Source organism: Azolla caroliniana, unplaced genomic scaffold (assembly GCF_043228905.1).
Source record: "Azolla caroliniana isolate FFs.n. ecotype wild unplaced genomic scaffold, voAzoCaro1.0.p SCAF_21, whole genome shotgun sequence".
Classification (NCBI taxonomy): domain Eukaryota; kingdom Viridiplantae; phylum Streptophyta; class Polypodiopsida; order Salviniales; family Salviniaceae; genus Azolla; species Azolla caroliniana.
In genome coordinates this window covers 10,708,082-10,726,888 of record NW_028230456.1, presented here as the reverse complement: position 1 = coordinate 10,726,888, position 18,807 = coordinate 10,708,082, and the positions used below count along the sequence as shown (strand labels likewise).

The 18,807-nt window shown below is 39.1% G+C and overlaps 1 protein-coding gene and 1 long non-coding RNA gene across 2 annotated transcripts; both read right to left on the bottom strand.

Moving 5' to 3' along the window:
- Positions 1-636: 636 nt before the first annotated feature.
- Positions 637-13,229, bottom strand: OVA2 (tRNA synthetase class I (I, L, M and V) family protein). Its single transcript, XM_087336153.1, has 22 exons — positions 13,124-13,229; positions 12,870-13,035; positions 11,072-11,226; positions 10,842-10,943; positions 10,404-10,473; positions 10,210-10,322; positions 9,816-9,884; positions 9,312-9,419; positions 9,042-9,192; positions 8,726-8,963; positions 8,301-8,587; positions 5,370-5,506; positions 4,932-5,079; positions 4,719-4,850; positions 3,936-4,064; positions 3,739-3,866; positions 2,947-3,111; positions 2,733-2,861; positions 2,581-2,654; positions 2,248-2,497; positions 1,380-1,559; positions 637-1,219 (listed from the first exon to the last, which is right to left on the bottom strand). The coding sequence occupies exons 1-22, from the start codon at positions 13,208-13,210 to the stop codon at positions 968-970; spliced, it is 3,270 nt and encodes a 1,089-aa protein (XP_087192279.1). The 5' UTR covers positions 13,211-13,229; the 3' UTR covers positions 637-967.
- A 2,586-nt stretch (positions 13,230-15,815) lies between these two features.
- LOC147850621 (uncharacterized) lies at positions 15,816-16,119 on the bottom strand. The gene is made up of 2 exons (XR_015531649.1): positions 15,983-16,119; positions 15,816-15,905 (listed from the first exon to the last, which is right to left on the bottom strand). It is a non-coding gene; the product is annotated as an uncharacterized LOC147850621 (long non-coding RNA).
- Between the last annotated feature and the right edge of the window lie 2,688 nt (positions 16,120-18,807).

Sequence of the window (18,807 nt, the reverse complement as noted above, 5' to 3'; positions counted from 1 at the left end):
ATATAATGATGTTAGGACTAGTTCCTCCCATTCCAGGGTGTTGAACTTTGTGAAGTTCTACGAGACAAAGGAGGATGTCAACAACGTATATGGTCTGTCACTTGAGGTTACTGACCCTTCAATGATAATAGATAAGATGGTCACTTATGTAGACTACTAGGCTTTGGTCTACAAAGTAGCCAAAGTTAAAGGTAAAGTGAAGATGAAGCATGTACATCCTAAGTTTTATAAGGACCGCATGATGCTTCACCAAAAAGTGCATTAAAGGATAACGGTCAACGAGTTAAGTTGCATTCGCTTACGAAAATTGTACATCTACGAAAGAAGCAAGTAAGCTAGAGATTATGATCAAGTTACGCTAAAGTAGTTTTGCATCTCTATAAGACACCGAGGAAAAGTTAGGTTGACTAACCTTGAATGAGTTACTCACTAACATGTAGCCAAGCAAATCAAGAGGCAAGAAAATGTTCAATGAAATGTTTGTTGCTTATTGTCTCACTCTTACTCTAGAAACCTACATGCACATCGTGATTCTACTTGGTTCTATTGGGAACTTCACAAAGGTAAAAGCTTTGTTTAACGAAATGCCTCATTATGGCCATCTTCCACTTTTCTAGACTTTTTAATGCTTGTAGAAAATGGAATATGAATTTTGGGAAATGAAGTTGATCAATGGAAAATTCCTAAAGAACCAAATGTTCCAATTGACTCTTCGTACTTCCTAGAATAAGCCAAAATCCAAGGCATTATTCTTCCTAAAGGGGAACAACAATACTTCTTTGCTGATGAAATCAAATCAGAATAGGTCAGATTTGAATCAATTCACACATGAATATTTTCATGTATGAAATGAAAAACGTCCTTAATAGCCTCACAACATCAAAATGTTACTGCCATAACTTTATTGAAATGGGCCTGACCAGATCAATGAATTGGAAAAGATATGAATGGATTACAAATGTCTATCTTAGGCTGAAGTAGCCACTACAGTTTCATGTTGGGATGAAATAACACTGTGGCAACGCCCACACAATGTCAAGTGCTGTTCAAATGATCCGACTTGTCGAGAGTAATTCCAGCATCTTTCACATTTTCTTCCATCCGCCTTGGCCACCCCGATCCACAGATCACCGTACCCTTCAACGACACATGTACCTGAATGTTTCACAAGATCCTCCAACAACGTTTTGGTGTCTTCCATGGAACGAACTACTTCCACCTGCAAGTGGGTTTAACTCTAAGTTATAGAATAGCTGATGTCAGTTCCTACAAAATCGAACTATAGATAATGACATTAACTCATTCTATAATAATTGTACATGACCAATCTGTGCCTTTGAAAAACATGCAGTAAAAAACTTCATATATGACGACATTACCTCAGATGTGAGGAAAACTCTGTAAAGCCTATCAGGATCCTCCACACTATTTGTGGAAAGACTCAGCCTTTCCAAGAGAGTTTCATTTGTTGTGAAAAGGAAAACCTTAGCATCTAAGCTTGCTCCAATCAATTTTCCACCTCTTGCTGCCTCCAGCACTTTGTTTACTTCTGTCCGAATCTGTTTCCAAAAGGATAGTCATCTCACTCACACAGATCGCATTATCTCATATAGCCAAATTGTATTGATGGTTACAAGGGGTTCCTTGTAGAATCGAAGAATTCTTCTGATATAATTTCTGTTTCCCTCAATAAAGTACCATTAGAGAAGCTCTTGTTTCTAAACTCAAGAACCATTTAACATTCTGAACAAAAGCAGTCTCCTCATAAAACTCTAGAAATAGTCATAAGTACCTATTTCAGGCTTGTTCCTAGTCAAATATTATCATGACCTACACCACTATGTTCATCAGTTGGTAATTATGGTGGGTTTTTACTTCAAGTTGATGCTTCCAACCATATGTTTGTTACTAAATGTATATATGCAAGTAGCATGAAGCTTGTTGCACTTCCCAAAGCATGAGACCAGTGCTTTCAAATCTCACTTAATTTTAAATTCTCACTAGCTACCATTTTTCCTTCTATATTGATACATACTTTGTTAACCATGTTTATGCATTTAAGAAAGCGATTTTGTCTAAAAGGCAATTTTGGATATATATTTAATAAGTTCAAGCTACCCCTTATTTTTTAACCTAGTTCTTACACACTTAAGTTATAGGATGAGCCGAAACTCATAGAAACTATGTTACTTCTTAATGAGATGCAAACCCACACATGCACAAGACTACAGAGAAAGAAAAAGAGACCTGGAGAAGTATCTTCCAGTATTCAACATCAGATTCTGGCAATGTATTCCAATTGGCATCTACTGAGGGCCAGCCAGCTTCAAATACATATTCACATCTCAATCCGTTCTTGAGAATGTAATTGAAAGGAAGGTGTTGCCAAGCATCTTCAGCCATATGTGGTAACACCGGTGCCATTGCACAAACTAAACATAGAAGATGGGCTGCAAGCACTGTTTGACAGCTTTTCCTTGTAAAGCTCTTTTTACCCCTGCCAAATTTCCCATATCCTTCTGATCATCATGAAATAACTCGCATAATATCTCCTCAAACGAATTAGGATAGTTAACATACCCCACATAAAGGCGATCTTTTGCAATATCAAAATAGAAATTAGATAGGTCAACAACAGCAAATCGTTGAATTATCTGCAATTTGAACATTTTAATATTGGGACGGCACTTCATTCTTTACTCTAGGATCCTTCACTGAACAAAATAGTTCACCTGATAAAATCTGTAAAATTGATAAGAGTCATAGCTTTCTTTTATTCCATCCATGACATTTGACAGCTGAAAGAGTGCATATTTGTCGATCATGGGTAGTTTTTTGTACTGCATTGTATCTTCATCAGGCTTCAAAAAAAAACAAGGTTCAATATGCGTATTATCGTAAGATAAGAATAGACTATTGATCGGAATTACAGAAACGCTTTCTCACCTGAAAATCATGAAGATTAGAAAGCAGATACCTCAGTGTACCTCTCAACTTCCTGTAAGTGTCAGACATCTGCCTTAGTATTTGATCCCCAATAACAACATCACCGGTATAGTCAACACTTGCCACCCACAAACGCAATACATCTGCACCATAACCTGGTGCTTCCTAAAGAGAGAACACAAAAAAATATTACAGTTTGCTTCATCACAAGATAAACCTGCCCACCAGGTAGCAATGGGCACGGTTTCGGCTCGAACCAAACCGAACCGTTAAGCCATGGCTTAACAGTTTATTGGTTCAAAGATAAGTAAACCGTTTGGTTTGGTTTCAAATATTATGATCCGGTTTGGTTTCGGTTCGGTTCAGTTTTGAATTTCATGGTTTAGCGATTTAGCGGCTTGTCGGTTTATCGGTTTCGGTTGGGTTTGGTTTTGAATTTCACGGTTTAGCAGTTTAGCGGTTTCGGCTTATGTGGTTTGGTTTAAAGGCTTAAAGGTTTAAAGGTTTAAAAGTTTTGAAGGTGTAAAGGTTTATAGGTTTATAGGTTTGGTTTGGTTTTGATTTATGATAAATCGATTTGGTTTGGTTCTAAATTTTTCATAAACGGTTTGGTTTAAACGGTTCAGTTTAAATGGCTTCATAAAAATTAAACAGTTTGGTTTGGTTTTTAATATAAAAAAATGGTTTGGTTTGGTTTGGTTTCAAGGCCAAGAATCCGAACCGAACCGAAACCGAACTGCACCCATTGCTACCGCCAGGCCGCCAGGCCCCCTCTAATGAGGAAATATTTACCTTCTGATTTTTACCACCTTCAATTACAGCTTGAGGGTCAACCACATTCCCAATGGATTTGCTCATCTTAAAACCCTTTTCATCCAAGACAAATCCATGGGTCAGAACCATCTTGTATGGTGCAATTCCTGCAAATGTTCAACCGCGTCAATAAACCAAACACTTCGGAATCTTGTAACTCTATCCGTTGAACTTACCCCGGGTAGCAACACTTGTGAGCAAGGAGCTTTGAAACCAGCCCCGGTGTTGGTCACTCCCTTCTAAATATAAGTCTGCTGGCAATTTCAAATCTTCCCTTTTATTCAGTACAGCTGCCCAAGATGAGCCTAGGAAAAGATGGATAATGGTTTTATTCTCATAAATTTGAAAAAAGAAAGACCTGAGTTACAACAAATAAATATGACATCGTAATACACTCACATGTACATAACATACATGAAAGGAGCATATATACTAGAGAAAGACATGCATATAGATGAAGATAATTCATGTCTTTTAAGAGAAGCAAATGGCATATGAAACTGAACACGTGACTGCATTTTAAATGTTATCACAAATCAGAATAAACTAAATTAGAACTGCTGCCTAAGATACAAAGAAAACCACAATATTTTCAGATTGTCAATTGGCAATGTAAGTAACCAACTTTTCCAAAGCAAAAAGTTCAAACAGCATATTATAGGTCATCATTTGTAATGCGTTTAGAAGGCTTTGAGTGTTCCAATTCTGAGGCTACCAAAACGTCAACATTTAAATGGACCTCAAGTTAATATTTGACATTTCAGGCATCGGCATTGATTGGCAATGTTATATGTAACACCATCCAACATGTCTAATACAGTTACAATGTGCTGATATGCATAATGGTGTAAACACCTACTTATGGAGATAACTACAAATTCAGATACATTTATATGCATGTGGATGCACCCATATAAGAGATGTAAATTTATGACCAGATATGTACAGATTTTGCACACCAGAATCAAACCAAACATCCATCGTATCCGTTCCTCGGACATAACTTCCAGCCTCTTCTCGATATTCCTCTGGAAGAAGTTCTGCATTGCTCATGTACCACCATGCATCACTTCCCTTCTGCCTTATAATTGCTGCAGGAAGCTTAAACTTCAGTTAGACAAGGTTCTTCCTTCCTGACAATAAAACTTCAGAGCATGAAGCCCACAGCTGACCTTGAATGTGGTTGATAGTTTTCTCATTCATCAGAGGTTCAGAAGTTTGGGTATTATAAAACACTGGAATAGGCACACCCCAAGTTCTTTGCCTGGAAATACACCAATCTGAACGGCCAGAAACCATTGCAGTTATACGCTTCTCACCCTACGGAACATAATAACAGTTTATTTGGTATCTTAGGTACTTGTACTGTATATTCATATTGTATGTCCTTGAAAAATCAGATATCTTTCGAGCCTCAGATTAAAGAAACATTCCAGGACAAACTATAGCATTGAAGGATACAATTACAAATAAAAACCCTAGTAAATTTATATCTATGTGCATGTTCATCCATTTATACTCCTATGCAATGCATGCCTCTTCAGCATAGAATATATAATACATTTGTGCATTATAAAATGATATACGCTTATGTACACATGCATTTATACCTGAGACGGAAGCCAGTCTACTTTTGCGATAGCTTCCAAAGCAGCTTCTTTAAAACCTTCAACTGATGCAAACCATTGCTCCGTGGCTCTGAAAATGGTTGGTTTTTTTGTTCTCCAATCATAGGGATATTTATGCTCTGCATAAAAGGACCACGACATGAAAATGGTTAACAGTGATATCCATAAGAAAGAATTTTTCATCATGCATACATGTATTTGATATTATTAGGACTCTTATTTTGACCATCTTGAATAAGTTGATTAGTTTTTGTATTCTATATTTTGCATTCTCTTATTTCTTCTATTGGTCTAACCAAATTACACATCAATAGCTGAAGAACATAAAATTACCCTTAAAGGGGAACTAGAAGAATTGTTTAACATTGTTCATTGATAACAGTTAGCAAAATGTCATAGTATTGTCATAGCAGCCAGTTGTTCCCAAAATGTCAAGGCCAAAACAATAGAATAGAGTGATCCAAACTGATATTATTAACTTGGAAAATAAGATATCATGGATCAACCCCAAAATATCACTCAGTAGGAAGATCGCCCACTATAAGACACTTTTACACACATCAGAGGATAGATTCATCATCAAGCCATCATATCTGGATATACATCTATCCTATGTACTGCGTAGTGTGATAGGCAGCTGCAAAATTCATTGTATCAGTTAGAGATTGAGGTAGGCAGATATGCACGAATACCTCTAGAAGAAAGAATTTGCCAATTGTATCATCAGGGAGTGAAATAAGAGAGAGATACCATTGCCTCTTTAAACAACACTTTGTCCCACTACGCACCGTAATGAAATATGAGGACCAATGGTGATTGGGGCTTTTCTTGCTAGAACTCTAGAGAAACAAACAAAAGTTGTTGAAGGACAACAGTACAACCACACAAGCTCATCAGCAAAGAACAATCACGACTTTCTTTAGCCCCATCACTCATACTCATGTTACAAGCCAATGAAGGGTTACAAAAATGGGCTCCCGAACCCCGTAGACACTTTCCGTTCGAGCCATATGATCACTAAAACCCCTACTTAGGACTAAGGCAGTTGTAGACCGGAATTTACCAACAAGCTTATTGCCCCAATGAACGATGTGGGCAAGAGGTCATAACATAGTGGTTACAATAGATCAGGCAATAGCAATTTTTCGTGCACGTAGGCCCCAACCTCATGAACCACGATCTTGCCCCCTTGTCATCTCCCACTATCACAAGTGCTTCCTTTGCTTTGGAGACCTCTCCATTCTTGAGACCTATGCAAGATGTCTTTCGAAGACAAAAATTACACTATATTTGACTTCAGAATCTTACATGCACCGATAACAAGACTTTTTAGTCTCTTTTTAGCTTTTACGCTTTTTTACTTTTTATCTTTTTTACTTTCATCTTTGGCACCCACACAAGCTGCAATTGATCCTTGTCTGGACAAAGATGGTCATGATCATGCTCATGCTTTCATGCTCTTCAACATGAAGCCTCAAGTTGCTTATCAGATTCATGGCAAAGATGATGATACGGCTAAAGATTTGTGTGATGAAGTCTAGCAATGTTATTGAAGAACCAATCAGGCTCAAATAATAGCTTTGGAGAACTAACTAGCCGATCTCTAAGTTGCTAATGATCCTAACAGCATGGAACATATCACAAATATTGTCTCTCCAATACCACCTTCTTTCCTTCAGAGACAGAACCATTAAGGAAGAGGCCGTGCTTCTCGTGATGAACAAGCTCCCTCTTTAAAACCATTTGTAAGGATATTACAAGAGAGCTAGCACTTCAAGTTCTAGAGAGACTCTTCTCTATGTTCAAGGCAAAGGCAAATGGAACAACTCTCCTAACTGTGACTCTTCTTTGAAACCAAACTCTCATGCATGGGTAATGTATTTTTGAAATCTTCTTCTATCTAGTCAACAAACGACAATCATTCCGAATGTATTACATGTACCTCACCTTTCAGCTAAGCTACTCTAGTTTCTCATATTACTGAACAAGGCTATAGTGTCTGTTTTGATTACAAATTGTTGGCGGTGATTGACATCAACAGCCTACAAATTGTTGCATTGCCATAAAGGAAACTAGATTGTATTACCTTTACAGATCCAAAAGCTCATTACCATCCTCCTAGTCTCATCTACTACAACTCCTTCATCAAAGTTATGACTTCACAGCTCAAGAAGATCCTCAATTGTGGCATGCTTGCTTTGGGCACCTCAATTATGATTTTAAAAGCTCTCTTCATCCCAAATGGTGAATAGGCTTTCTCATCTCAAGCTACTCATCGAGCCACATCCATTTTGGAGTTAGTACATAGGGACTTATGGTCTAATGAAGCACAAAACTCTCAGAGGGTGCATGATATTTTATGCTTATAACTTATAATTTTTCAAGCAAAGTTTGGACTTACTTTCAGCCAAATCTAAATCATTCTCTAGGTTTTAAGAATGGGAGCCTCTAGTTGAAGCTAAGACCTCCAACAAGGTTTGAAAAATCAGATCTGACAGTGGTGGTGAGTTTATTTAACATGCCTTCCGGTGTTCCCAACGAGATATTGCTTGTCAGTTTTCTATCCAATTCTCCACATCATAATGGAGTGCTAGAAAGGAAGAATAAGACAATCCAAGAAATGGCTTGAACAGTGCTGTCTCAATCTGATATTCCTCTCAGCTTTAGGGGTGAGGTTGTCCATACAGCTATCTACATCATTTACTGTTATCTTACTTATGTAGTCACTGAGATAACCATTGAAGAGGCATTTACAGGTCACAAACCAATGGTTTCTCACATTCATGTGTTCATTGATGTTTCCCGCCATATCCAAATGATGAACACCAATAAACTTGTTATCCTTACCACTATCAACTATTGCATTTTCCTTATCACACAAATAATTGATGAGCATAGATTGAGAATACTTACTGTAAGTTTCTTCCATCAATAGGTGTGAGACCTTGTCCAATGCCTCCACAACGGCAGCATTACCCTCACCCAAGACATTTAATCCTTTAAAATCACCTGCTTCCTCTGTGAAGTTCCCATCATCATCAACCGGTGACAGAAGTGGAAGATCATATTTTTTCCCCGTTGCAAAATCTTCTTGGCCATGTCCAGGTGCAGTATGGACAAGCCCTGTACCTGACTCCGTTGTTATATAGTCTCCACCAACGACAACAGGACACTCTCTTTCAAATAAAGGATGGGCATACCTGCTCAGTAAAAGAAAGAGCTGAATAGAGAAAATGTTGCAATGCAGTTTCCAAACTTCAATATATAAAATAATGTACAACAGAAAAGCTTGAGGAAATGCTACACTACAGTTCACTGTTCAAAACAGAAAAAGTCACCTGCAATGTTCCAAATCTATACCAGGAAACGTCCCCTTCACTTCCAATTCTATCCCCCATTTCGACTGCAAATTCTCAACCAGATCGAGTGCCACAACCAAGTATTGAAGTTTTGGGTTCCTTAAACCACTTCTACCCTTTTTCTGACCATTCTCAATAGAGGCATCTCTGAGCCCTGTGTCGTCTACAGTGTGTACTTGAACCACAGCATATAGCAATTTATCGTTCACTGCGATACCTGGTATTTTAAATAGAGATATTGATCACTAACATAATGTCATGTGAGATACTAATTAAATCATATAATGAGAATGACCAGCATTTGCAGGGATTGTCCAAGGGGTGGTCGTCCATATTGCTATTCCCAATCTTGGAATGTACTCCTTCAGTTCTTCAGGAAAATTGTTGCTTGCATGGATCATTTTGAATGCAACATATATACTCCTAGAAGTATGACCCTCTGGATACTGAGAAAAGAAAAAATAAACTACTAAGCAGCAAAAGCATATATATTTTATTGAGATTTCATATATCATACACCTTCAAACCCATTAATCTAAATAATAAAAGCACCTCCCTAAATCACCTCAAGTTCTGCCTCTGCCAGAGCTGTACGAGAAGACGGACTCCAGTGCACAGGTTTTTTTCCACGATAAATATAACCTTTCAGGACCATCTGACCAAACACTTCAATCTACATAAAACAAAACATTAACATGGTATTTAATTCTGGCAGAAAATGGGAAGTAAAGAACGAGAAAGATATAGTAACATCTTTTACGAGGAAAAAACGGTCTATGAGGCCGAGTAAGAGATCACATCTTCAAATATTATATAACCTTGAAGTACAAACTAAACTTCAAATAGGTAGATTAGCTAAGCACTTAACATCATCGCCTTTGATGAACTTACTTTATAAGTTTCTTTCAGGACAAATCATTATGAGCATGGTATAACTACTTAAGAAGCTATATAATTTTTCACTAATTCTTTAATATTTAGAATAGCATTTTGTTATGATTCCACCATAACAAACAAAGATCTATTGGACTTTTTGCAAATAAATATTGAGCTTGGACGCACCGCTGACCTGAGCAGCTTCATATTCCGGATTCAAAGTGAGATAAGGATTGCTCCAATCTGCCCAAACACCATATCTCTGACAACCAGCATGCAAAAAGAGTATTTCAGGATAAAAATCATTCCATATGCAAAATGATGATCCATCATATAAAGCTAACAAACCAAAAATCTATAGAGGGGTTTTGCACAAAAGAAAATAAGAGACATGGTCTCTTCAATGAATACAGGTGCAAGACAGATGCTTAACATGGAAAATAGCATAGTATTATGAAGATAAGTCTGCTACAATTCCAACAGTATGATCCCCACATTAACATGACAGGAAACATAATTAAAAGTTAGTATTACTCCAGAATCATGTGATACTTCATACCCACCTATACATTAACAAAACTAGTCACCTTGAATGATTTGCGTTGCTGCTCAACAGTCTTTAAGGCAAATTGAGAAGCTTTTTTCCTCAGCTTGATAGGTGTCAGTTCCTTTCTTGCCTCCTGATCCAGAGACTGCAGTACTGGATTCCACATATAATTAGCCATGTCCTTAGTGATAACGTTTTAAAATATTGAAGTATTCTATACTCCAAACCACTCACCTTTCAACTCAATAGGCAACCCATGGCAATCCCATCCAGGTACAAAAACTACTCGTCGCCCCTGAAGCAACTGTTTCCACAAAAATGTCTTAGTTCTTTGGGAAACTGACAACAATATTTTCATGAGGAATCCGAATGCTAACCAAAATGTCACAGCATAGTGTAGTTCTATTAATGTATATATATGGCTCAACGTAAACAAACATCACAAAAGAGCAAAATATTCCTGCAAAGTTAATTTACCATTTCTAAGAAAATTTATAAGTGAACGCTCCTCTTCTTTCAAGAACTTACTAAGACAAACAAAAATCAGAGAGACAATATCTAATCCAAAAGACCAACACGTTTAGAGAATACATAACATATACTTGAACATACAGAATATGAGTTCTCCATTTTATCATCTACTTATCTATCAGATGGGTACATTCCATGTACCTGGTATCTGTTTATGAAATCCTTGAGAATTTTGTTTAAAGCATGGCCAATATGAAGAAGGCCATTTGCATAAGGAGGCCCATCATGAAGAGTAAAAGTACCCTGCAAGAATATTAACAAAAGAAACAGGTGTTTTCTATGTTGTCTTAAGCATTACACATTGACAACAGTCTTCATTTTTAAATGACGTTTAGGCAATAAATATCATCTTTTACATGCTAAAATCCTACCTCGTTGTTTCTCTCCAATACCCTTTCCAAAACTCTGTTTTCTTCCCACATTTTTTGGATCTCAGGCTCACGTACCACAGCATTTGCTCTCATGCCAAAGCTTGTCTTTGGTAAGTCCACAGTATCTTTGTACTGCCCACCTTCCCTATCTTCCTCTGTTGAGTTTTGCATCAAATAATTACACAATATGAACTGTTATTGCATGAAATATTATGGATTTTGAATACATTATTGACTCTGAAAAAGATTGACACATAAAATCCAGAATGTGTGGACTTCTTGCTTGTGAATGGTACATAAAATTACATCGGTCACTGAGATTGAATTTTCTTTTCTGAGATAACTTCATTCTTTTTAATTATGTAAATTCCTCTGTATTCTGTTTAAAAAGGTTATCAGATTAGTTACAGTACAGAATGATTATGATTCTTCTAAGTAGGCCACATGACCTCTAAGTATAATACGAACCTGCATCAAACAGCAAAAATGGATAGTGGAATGTGATGAATCACAAAACTGATCAGCCGCCCAAGTTGGTAATGGAATACCTACATAAATTAAGGAAGTAGAGTGCCAAAGAGGACAACCTTCAATCTCTGAATGTCAAAAACAGTATCCCTCAAACCATCAGAGAGAAATGCATTGTGGGCTTGCCAATCAAGCCACAAAATCCTAGTAGCTGGGGAAGTAAAAAGTAGTGCAAAAAAACAACAGTCCTACTCCCCTGAAAATGTAACATATTGTAGTACACAACACAATACCACATGAGAGATACTACAGCTGTGCAAGGGTCAGGCCAGGGGACAGAAATGCAGCATATTGTTATAGCACTACATAACAAACAAGCACTTCTTCCAGTGATAATTGTCAAAACAACAGCAATGGGGAGAACTTCTATAGCAATAAAACTTTCAAGCAGGGGTACAATGCATGGTACCAAGATGGGATAAGAAAGAATTTTTCATTCAGTTATGCCATAAACGATGATTCCCAATATAGCTGCGTATCTGATCTTTGCCACAGACCACCCATAGTAGACAGACGAAAATTTTAAAATACAGCCAAAGCCAAAAACCTTGATACCTAAGATGTGGTATGTATCTAATCTTGCCTAGGACTTCCACCATACAGAAGAAACTTTTAAACTACATCCAAAAACAATACATGCCAGATTACCTCCTAGGATTATAGAGTGTTCCCCACCAAAAGTCAATCAATCTAATATTTTTTCTTAAAAAGTTCTAAAATTAACTAGAAAACCCAAGAAAAAATTTTATACCTCCAGTTCAGAAAATTGCTTTAATTTATTTTTTTTTAGAATATCCCCTCATCAAACAGCGATAGCTGATTGGTCGATGACTGACAAAAGCTTGGTTACCCCTGTATGGAAACTCTTTGAGGTAGTCAAACCAATTTGTATCAAGGTTTGATCTGATGTTAATTTGGAATCAAACGTTATGAAGTAGTGGGATGTCAGTTAATCATATTTTGATGGTTACGTGTAATTTATGCAACGTAAACCTTTCGAGAATTGCTGCAATAGGGGGGCATTAAAATGCCTCTTCACAACCAATTTTGTCCACAGAGAAATATGCAGCGTACATTACAAGAGTGCACAGACGCTTCCAATAAATAAAAAGAGGACATTCGTGCATCTTCACTTGAATCTATGTCTTAATTTCTACTTTGTCTTGTTATGTTTCTCATTTTTAATACGGATGTGTGTAATAGAGTTGCTATTAAAAATGAAAAAGCAAGAAAAAAGAAGAAGGTATGAAAATGAAAAACAAGAAATCACCTTTGTTCCCTTTCTTAGCCAACATGACTGGACCTCGAGCACGGCGCTTAGAAGCTCCCAACTGGGGTGGAGTTTCGCAATCAGAACAAAACCTTTCACTGAAGAGGTCTAATCTCAATGGTATGTTTGGAGTAAGGTGTCTTTGACGAAACTTTGGCCAAAAGAGCTGCACAAGACACGGAAAGAGAGAGAGAGAAATACGAAGAATTCAGATTGGGAAGCAAAGAAACATTTAGTGCCGAGATGAATATTACCTGAGAATTGTAGCTCAAAGGACAACCAGATAAACTCTTGCAGCACACTGAAGCGAACATGGCGTCCATGGCAGAAGAAACTCTCATCTCATTCAGAGAGAGAGAGAGAGAGAGCAGAGCAGAGCTACTACAGCTTATCTGGATGGCCCTCCTTTCATGTCAATCAATCAATGGAAGACCTGAAGCAAAAGGCAAGCAAGGATAATAATAATAAGAGAACCAAGTTATGCGGGGAAGAGTTTCTAGATACATACATACACGGCCTACCCTGTCTCTCTAATGGAAGGAATGCAACGTCATTGCCAATCCAAAAGAAGTAGAGGAGTAAGTAATATGTATAGCTATATCTATAGCTACGATATGAATGGAGTACAAATGTCCACTAAGCCGTGGCGTAGAGTCGGGACATCACCATACTTTATCAAGGTGCAATGACTAACTTTGGACAACCTATGTGGGGATGCAAATCATTCTAAGTCAGCAGTCCTTTATTGTTTCCCCATCAACTCTCAGTTATTATCTTATAGATCGACATAAAACAATTAATGATGACGTTGTTAATAGTGGAAGTGAAGTGCAAAGTCGTGGACTTTATGGATGTGCAACATCATTTCGCGTTCAGGGATTTGTAAGAAACTACGATACGACTCTTCAATGAGGGGAAGCCAATCCAAATTAGGTGTGACAACTACTAAAGGCTGCAAAGAATAGTGTTGCATGGCAAGACAAAAGAATGTGGGATTCAACCATGTGGCTCAAATATTGTGTAAAGAAATGGAGAGTGTAGGTGATCTCGTGCAGCAGAAGGAAACTCTGTGTGTGTGTGTGTGTGTGTGTGTGTGTGTGTGTGTGTGTGAACTTAGAGACAGAGAACAAGAAGTTGTATTAGCAAGAAAAATGGTTACAACCAAAAATATATCCAATAGTAACTAGGTTACAAAAGAGTTGGTTGAAATACCAACTAACTTAGGGCAACTACCCTTTCTACTATTTACAAAACTAGCCTGAACATAGTGTGTCCATTGCTAGTGTGATAGCCATTACATTGGGGAAGTTGGGTTTGACTCTCAGCATGCCCCTTCAAACACAACTTCCGGTCGTCGGAAAGTCGTCTTGTTGCTTGGTTCCTTTCGGCTTTCTGAAATCCTCGACTTTGTGTTTGGATGGTCAGTCAGGTCGGCTTCGACTTGTCGCTGGTATATGTTCTCCTTTGTCCGACTACTTTGTGCACCTTATTCAACTAGAATGTCTACTCGTTCGATTGTGAAGTTCAACTTCGTGCTTCAACTCCCCTTGGTCGGTTGTGTTGCTACTTCGACTACTCCTTTGATCGACTGGTCGATTGTTATTTGGTTGTTGCGTTGTACTCGTCGGCTTCGTCGATTGTGTTGTACCCCCCCTCAAGCTCGACAATGCAGCTATCGTTAGGCCAAGGTCTGATATGAATTGTCTTAACTTGTCGACTCCTAAGGCTTTTGTGAAGATGTCAGCTACCTAAAGGTTCGTGTTAATGTGCTTCAAGTTGACATCTCCATCCTGAACGTGCTCTTAGATGAAGTGATAGTGCACTTCGATATGCTTTGTGTGCGCGTGGAATACCGGGTACCGAGCTAGATGAATACTTCTCATGTTGTCACAATAAAGGGGAATCCAAACGACTTCACATGTTGTGACAGTCGCACCTTTATATTCAGCTTCTGTGCTTGACAGTGCAACCGCTAGCCACTTTTTGATGCTCCACGAGATAGCTTTGCTACCAAGGGAGAAGACCAATCCTAAGGTTGATCATCTATCGGCCTAGTCTACATTTGTGTACCCTTTGAGTTGAACGACCATTTCCGACTTATACGGGATGTCATAATCCATCATCCCACTAATGTACCTGAGTGCTCTCTTAGCACAATCCAGATATATTTTGAGCTTTCTGCATGAATTGGCTACTGTTATATATTCCATTGCGTTGACGAACTAAAAAGTCGGTTCCCTATTTACGTTGGTTTTAATCCTGACCGTTGACAAAAAAGTTATAAGCAGTTTAAATTATAATATATAATTTCTATTGAGATACAGTGCTTTCGATAAAATCCTTACCAAGCAAGGTTCTCAATTCCATGGCAATGAGATCTCAACGCTTGAGCCACGGAATATCCTTGATCCATGCCCTATGAAATATTACAATTCTCCACAAGGAAGCAGTGGTCAAGTTGGCGAAATCTTTTACCATTTTTTCCAACTACTTGAACCTAAAAGGTTCGTCATCGTAGATTGAACCAGCCATACGAAAATCGTATGGAATATCAACTACCATTAACGTATACTCTTTCTTTGGCAGCTTCTAGATCATGTCAGCAACATCCCCACAATAAACATTGTAGTACAGATCTCTGGTGATGTCTTTTCTGTGGCTAAACTTCTTGAAGGTGCCGTCATCTTCCACCTCAAACACCCTTACCAAGCGTCGATCCTTCTCTTTTCTGGCCCTTTCAAGATGCGCAAGAAAGGATGTTGGAAAGTCATGTATATCCTTTATTTCACCAGGCCTCTTACTCCGACATGGTTTCTAAAAAAAATAAGACATCAACAAAGTTATAGTGATACACGGGATGAACCACCACAAATCGATCAAACAAAGAGTTATACTCACCCAATCCTTAAATGCAATGAAATATCCAATAACACCTTGTACAAAGACGTTATCGGATATTCTTCAGTCACTTGTTCTCACGATAAGCAACCTAGTTGCTTCATCATCACTTCTTGTATTTTCATATAGACTTTGTGGCTGAAAATTTATAAACCAACATTAAAAATTCATTTCTTAAAACAAGATAAACCATAAAAAATTTAGTAAGACCTTACTTGTTGAACTCCGTAACCATTTCCTCTAGGCTCAGCTCCTTTGCTACAACTCTTGAAAGCACGGATATAAGAAGTTGCTCATCTTTGATCCCTTGCATTGCCCTCCATAAAGACAACTTCATATCATCTGCCGCTTCCTCAATGGTAAGCTCTATCTTCTTCGCAGCTAAGCTCTTCAATTCTAATTGACGGTCAACTTTCGACTTCTTCTGTCTTTGACCCTTCACTTCCTTATTCTCCCACATCGTAAATATTTGATCTTGGAGTTCCCAGACTCCTCCATCCCTAAATGCGAGTTGAAACCGTCGCTCATACTTTCTGATTCCATCAGACTTCACCACATCGTCCACCACAATTCCCACTTCGTGGAGACATTGACGTCGTAGAGCTGGATATAATTTCGCTCCATATTTGGTTTTCCTGTCGAGGTACTCGTGGTGAAAAAATCTAATGCGTTCGATGGAGGACATCTTCTGCCGGTAGTCATTGTCGTTATTGTGGTCCCATGCTAACAACTTCGCCTCCTCAGTTGTTAACCCCACATAAATTTTGCATTCCGCATATTTGAAGAAGAACATTGTGGGATGCTCGCGGACTAATTGTCGTTTGGCCTCCACCGAGTGAGATCCTCCAATCACAAAATAATTGTATTGGTCGTGCTTCTTAATATCAAAATCCTCTAGCTTAGAGCACTCAAGAGGATCCACCATTACAATAAAAGGCACGACCATTGCATGAGGGTTGATTTTCATCTTCTTCTTTAAATTTTGGACGTGCAACTTATGTGGTTCCCTAATCTCCAAAGGGCGACGTCCTATATTCTCATCCACTGGGGGGCGATGAATATGGGTTATCGGAAGGTTAAAAACTTGCCCCTTCCACACAAGTTTTCTATGTATTAAGTCCCTTCTAATTTTATTTTGTTCTGATGAGAACACACCAGATGCCAGCTCTGCTCCTGGTGTAGCTTGAGCCTCTTCATCCTCTGTTGAACTCGATGACTCAGAATCTAACATTCTCGTCACCTTCTTTTTTGAGGGCCTGAACTGCACCACAAATTTCCTTATTGGTGCTTTTTTGGGCGATAAGGAGGCTGTCTTCAAATTAACATGACCTTGAATATATGGCCTCAGTGTTGTTATTAAGTTAGTACTTGTCTCAATAGCATGTCGGAAGGATTTTGGTCCACATGAATCCTTCAACAAGTAGTCCTCGGAGACCATCATCTGTCAGACTCCTTTTGTACAGTTGACTAATACAATCAAATTAGTTGAGTCTGCATCTTCATAGTCCAGCCACAAGATTTTGCCATAGCTAAATGCACGATCTTGAGCAAGCATACCACGTCCAGCCAGTCTGGTAACTAACAGTACTACCTTCTTTTTCGAGTCTACATATTGCATTGCCCACTCATATCCAGTTAAGTCTATATCTAACTGGTCGTCACTTCCTCCAACCGCGGCAGATGTTTAGGGTCGATGGTCGTCACTTCCTCTGACCCTCCTTGTCTCTTACAGAGTCGATGGCCGCACAGAGGCCGTTCGCAATTAGTACCGGCCAGTCCACCTTCACGCCTTCATACGTTGCTATGATTAAGCTGGCTCGGTTCTGAGGCATGCACGGGGGTCGAGGGTATACGTGTCCAAATTCATGGATCACACAGGCAATCTCTCGAAATAATGTATCTTCGCCGCCCTGTGTCCTGTAGGCCTTGTTGTCCAGAGAGTATTCGCCAAAATATTTTCGGAGCTGCTCTGGGGTAGGGTTGTCGATAGTGAAGATGCCCCCCTCCGGAAGGCCAATCAAAGCATGGATGGCCTCCTTCGTGATCAGTTCTATGTCAAATTTTCCTTTACTATCTTCTCCGCCTCCCGGTGCGGTGGCACCTCCATGATCATGAGGAAACCTTCTAACCCGTGTTGCCTTAGCCACGTCTTGGCTGATTCAGAGAGTGCTTGGCAGTCCATGGCTTCTTTGAGGTCGGTGAGCGCTGGTGAGGGATGTGTTTGAGGAGGCTCTGTGTATGTGGGCTCGCATCTGATGATCTTCAATCGCTTGTGTGCGGTTGTGCTCCTCTGTTCGCGAAATGTGAAGACCTCCATGCGATGGGAGTTTTATTGCTGCATGTTGGCGCCTTTTTTTCTTCCCCCACGTGTGTGCACATCGTGCACTAAAATAGAATGACGTGCCATGTGGCGGCGGTTTAATACCCTATTAATAGCCCACTACGTACCTTTTCAAAGTGCCTGTTCACTCCTTGTTCTTGGATGTGTTCGTTCACACCTTGCCCTTGCATGATTTACCTTGATTTGATTTGATTTGATTTTTTTATTTTTTATTTTTGATAAAACAAGTTTAGTTAATTCGCATCCGGTCCCACTGGACCCCTATCGGTTGCTGATCCTTCTGATCCCTCAGTGTAGTGTGAGTTTTGTCGACTTCCTGGTCCACTCTTGCCGGATCCGGATTTATCTGAATCAACACACTTCTTCCAACACTCGCTTTCCCAATGGCCTTTCTTGCCACAATACCAGCTTTCTGTGTCGGCTTTCGATTGCTAGTTTCTGGTGCCACCTTGACACCCCCTGCTTGTGGAGGGTCCGAAACTGCTGTCAGCACCATCTCTGTGCCTCTGATTTTGCTCTTGTTGGCCGCCTCCATTCCGTGCCAACCCACCTCTTCCTCCACGCCTATGGGGCCAATCCGTCTCCATGTACAACATCTGGTTGTTCGATTGAGTGGTCCTCGACCCACTCACATGGTTTTCTTTTACCATCAGCATCGATTGTAGGTTGACGAAGGACAATGGTTTCTCCCTGCAAATT

Excerpts from the sequence above, each read along its gene's own strand:
- OVA2 (XM_087336153.1), bottom strand. The coding sequence starts at position 13,210 with ATGAGAGTTTCTTCTGCCATGGACGCCATGTTCGCTTCAGTGTGCTGC. Across the intron at positions 9,420-9,815 it reads CGGAATATGAAGCTGCTCAG|ATTGAAGTGTTTGGTCAGAT; the intron begins GTCAGCGGTGCG and ends TGTTTTATGTAG. Across the intron at positions 3,867-3,935 it reads CACAAGTGTTGCTACCCGGG|GAATTGCACCATACAAGATG; the intron begins GTAAGTTCAACG and ends GAACATTTGCAG.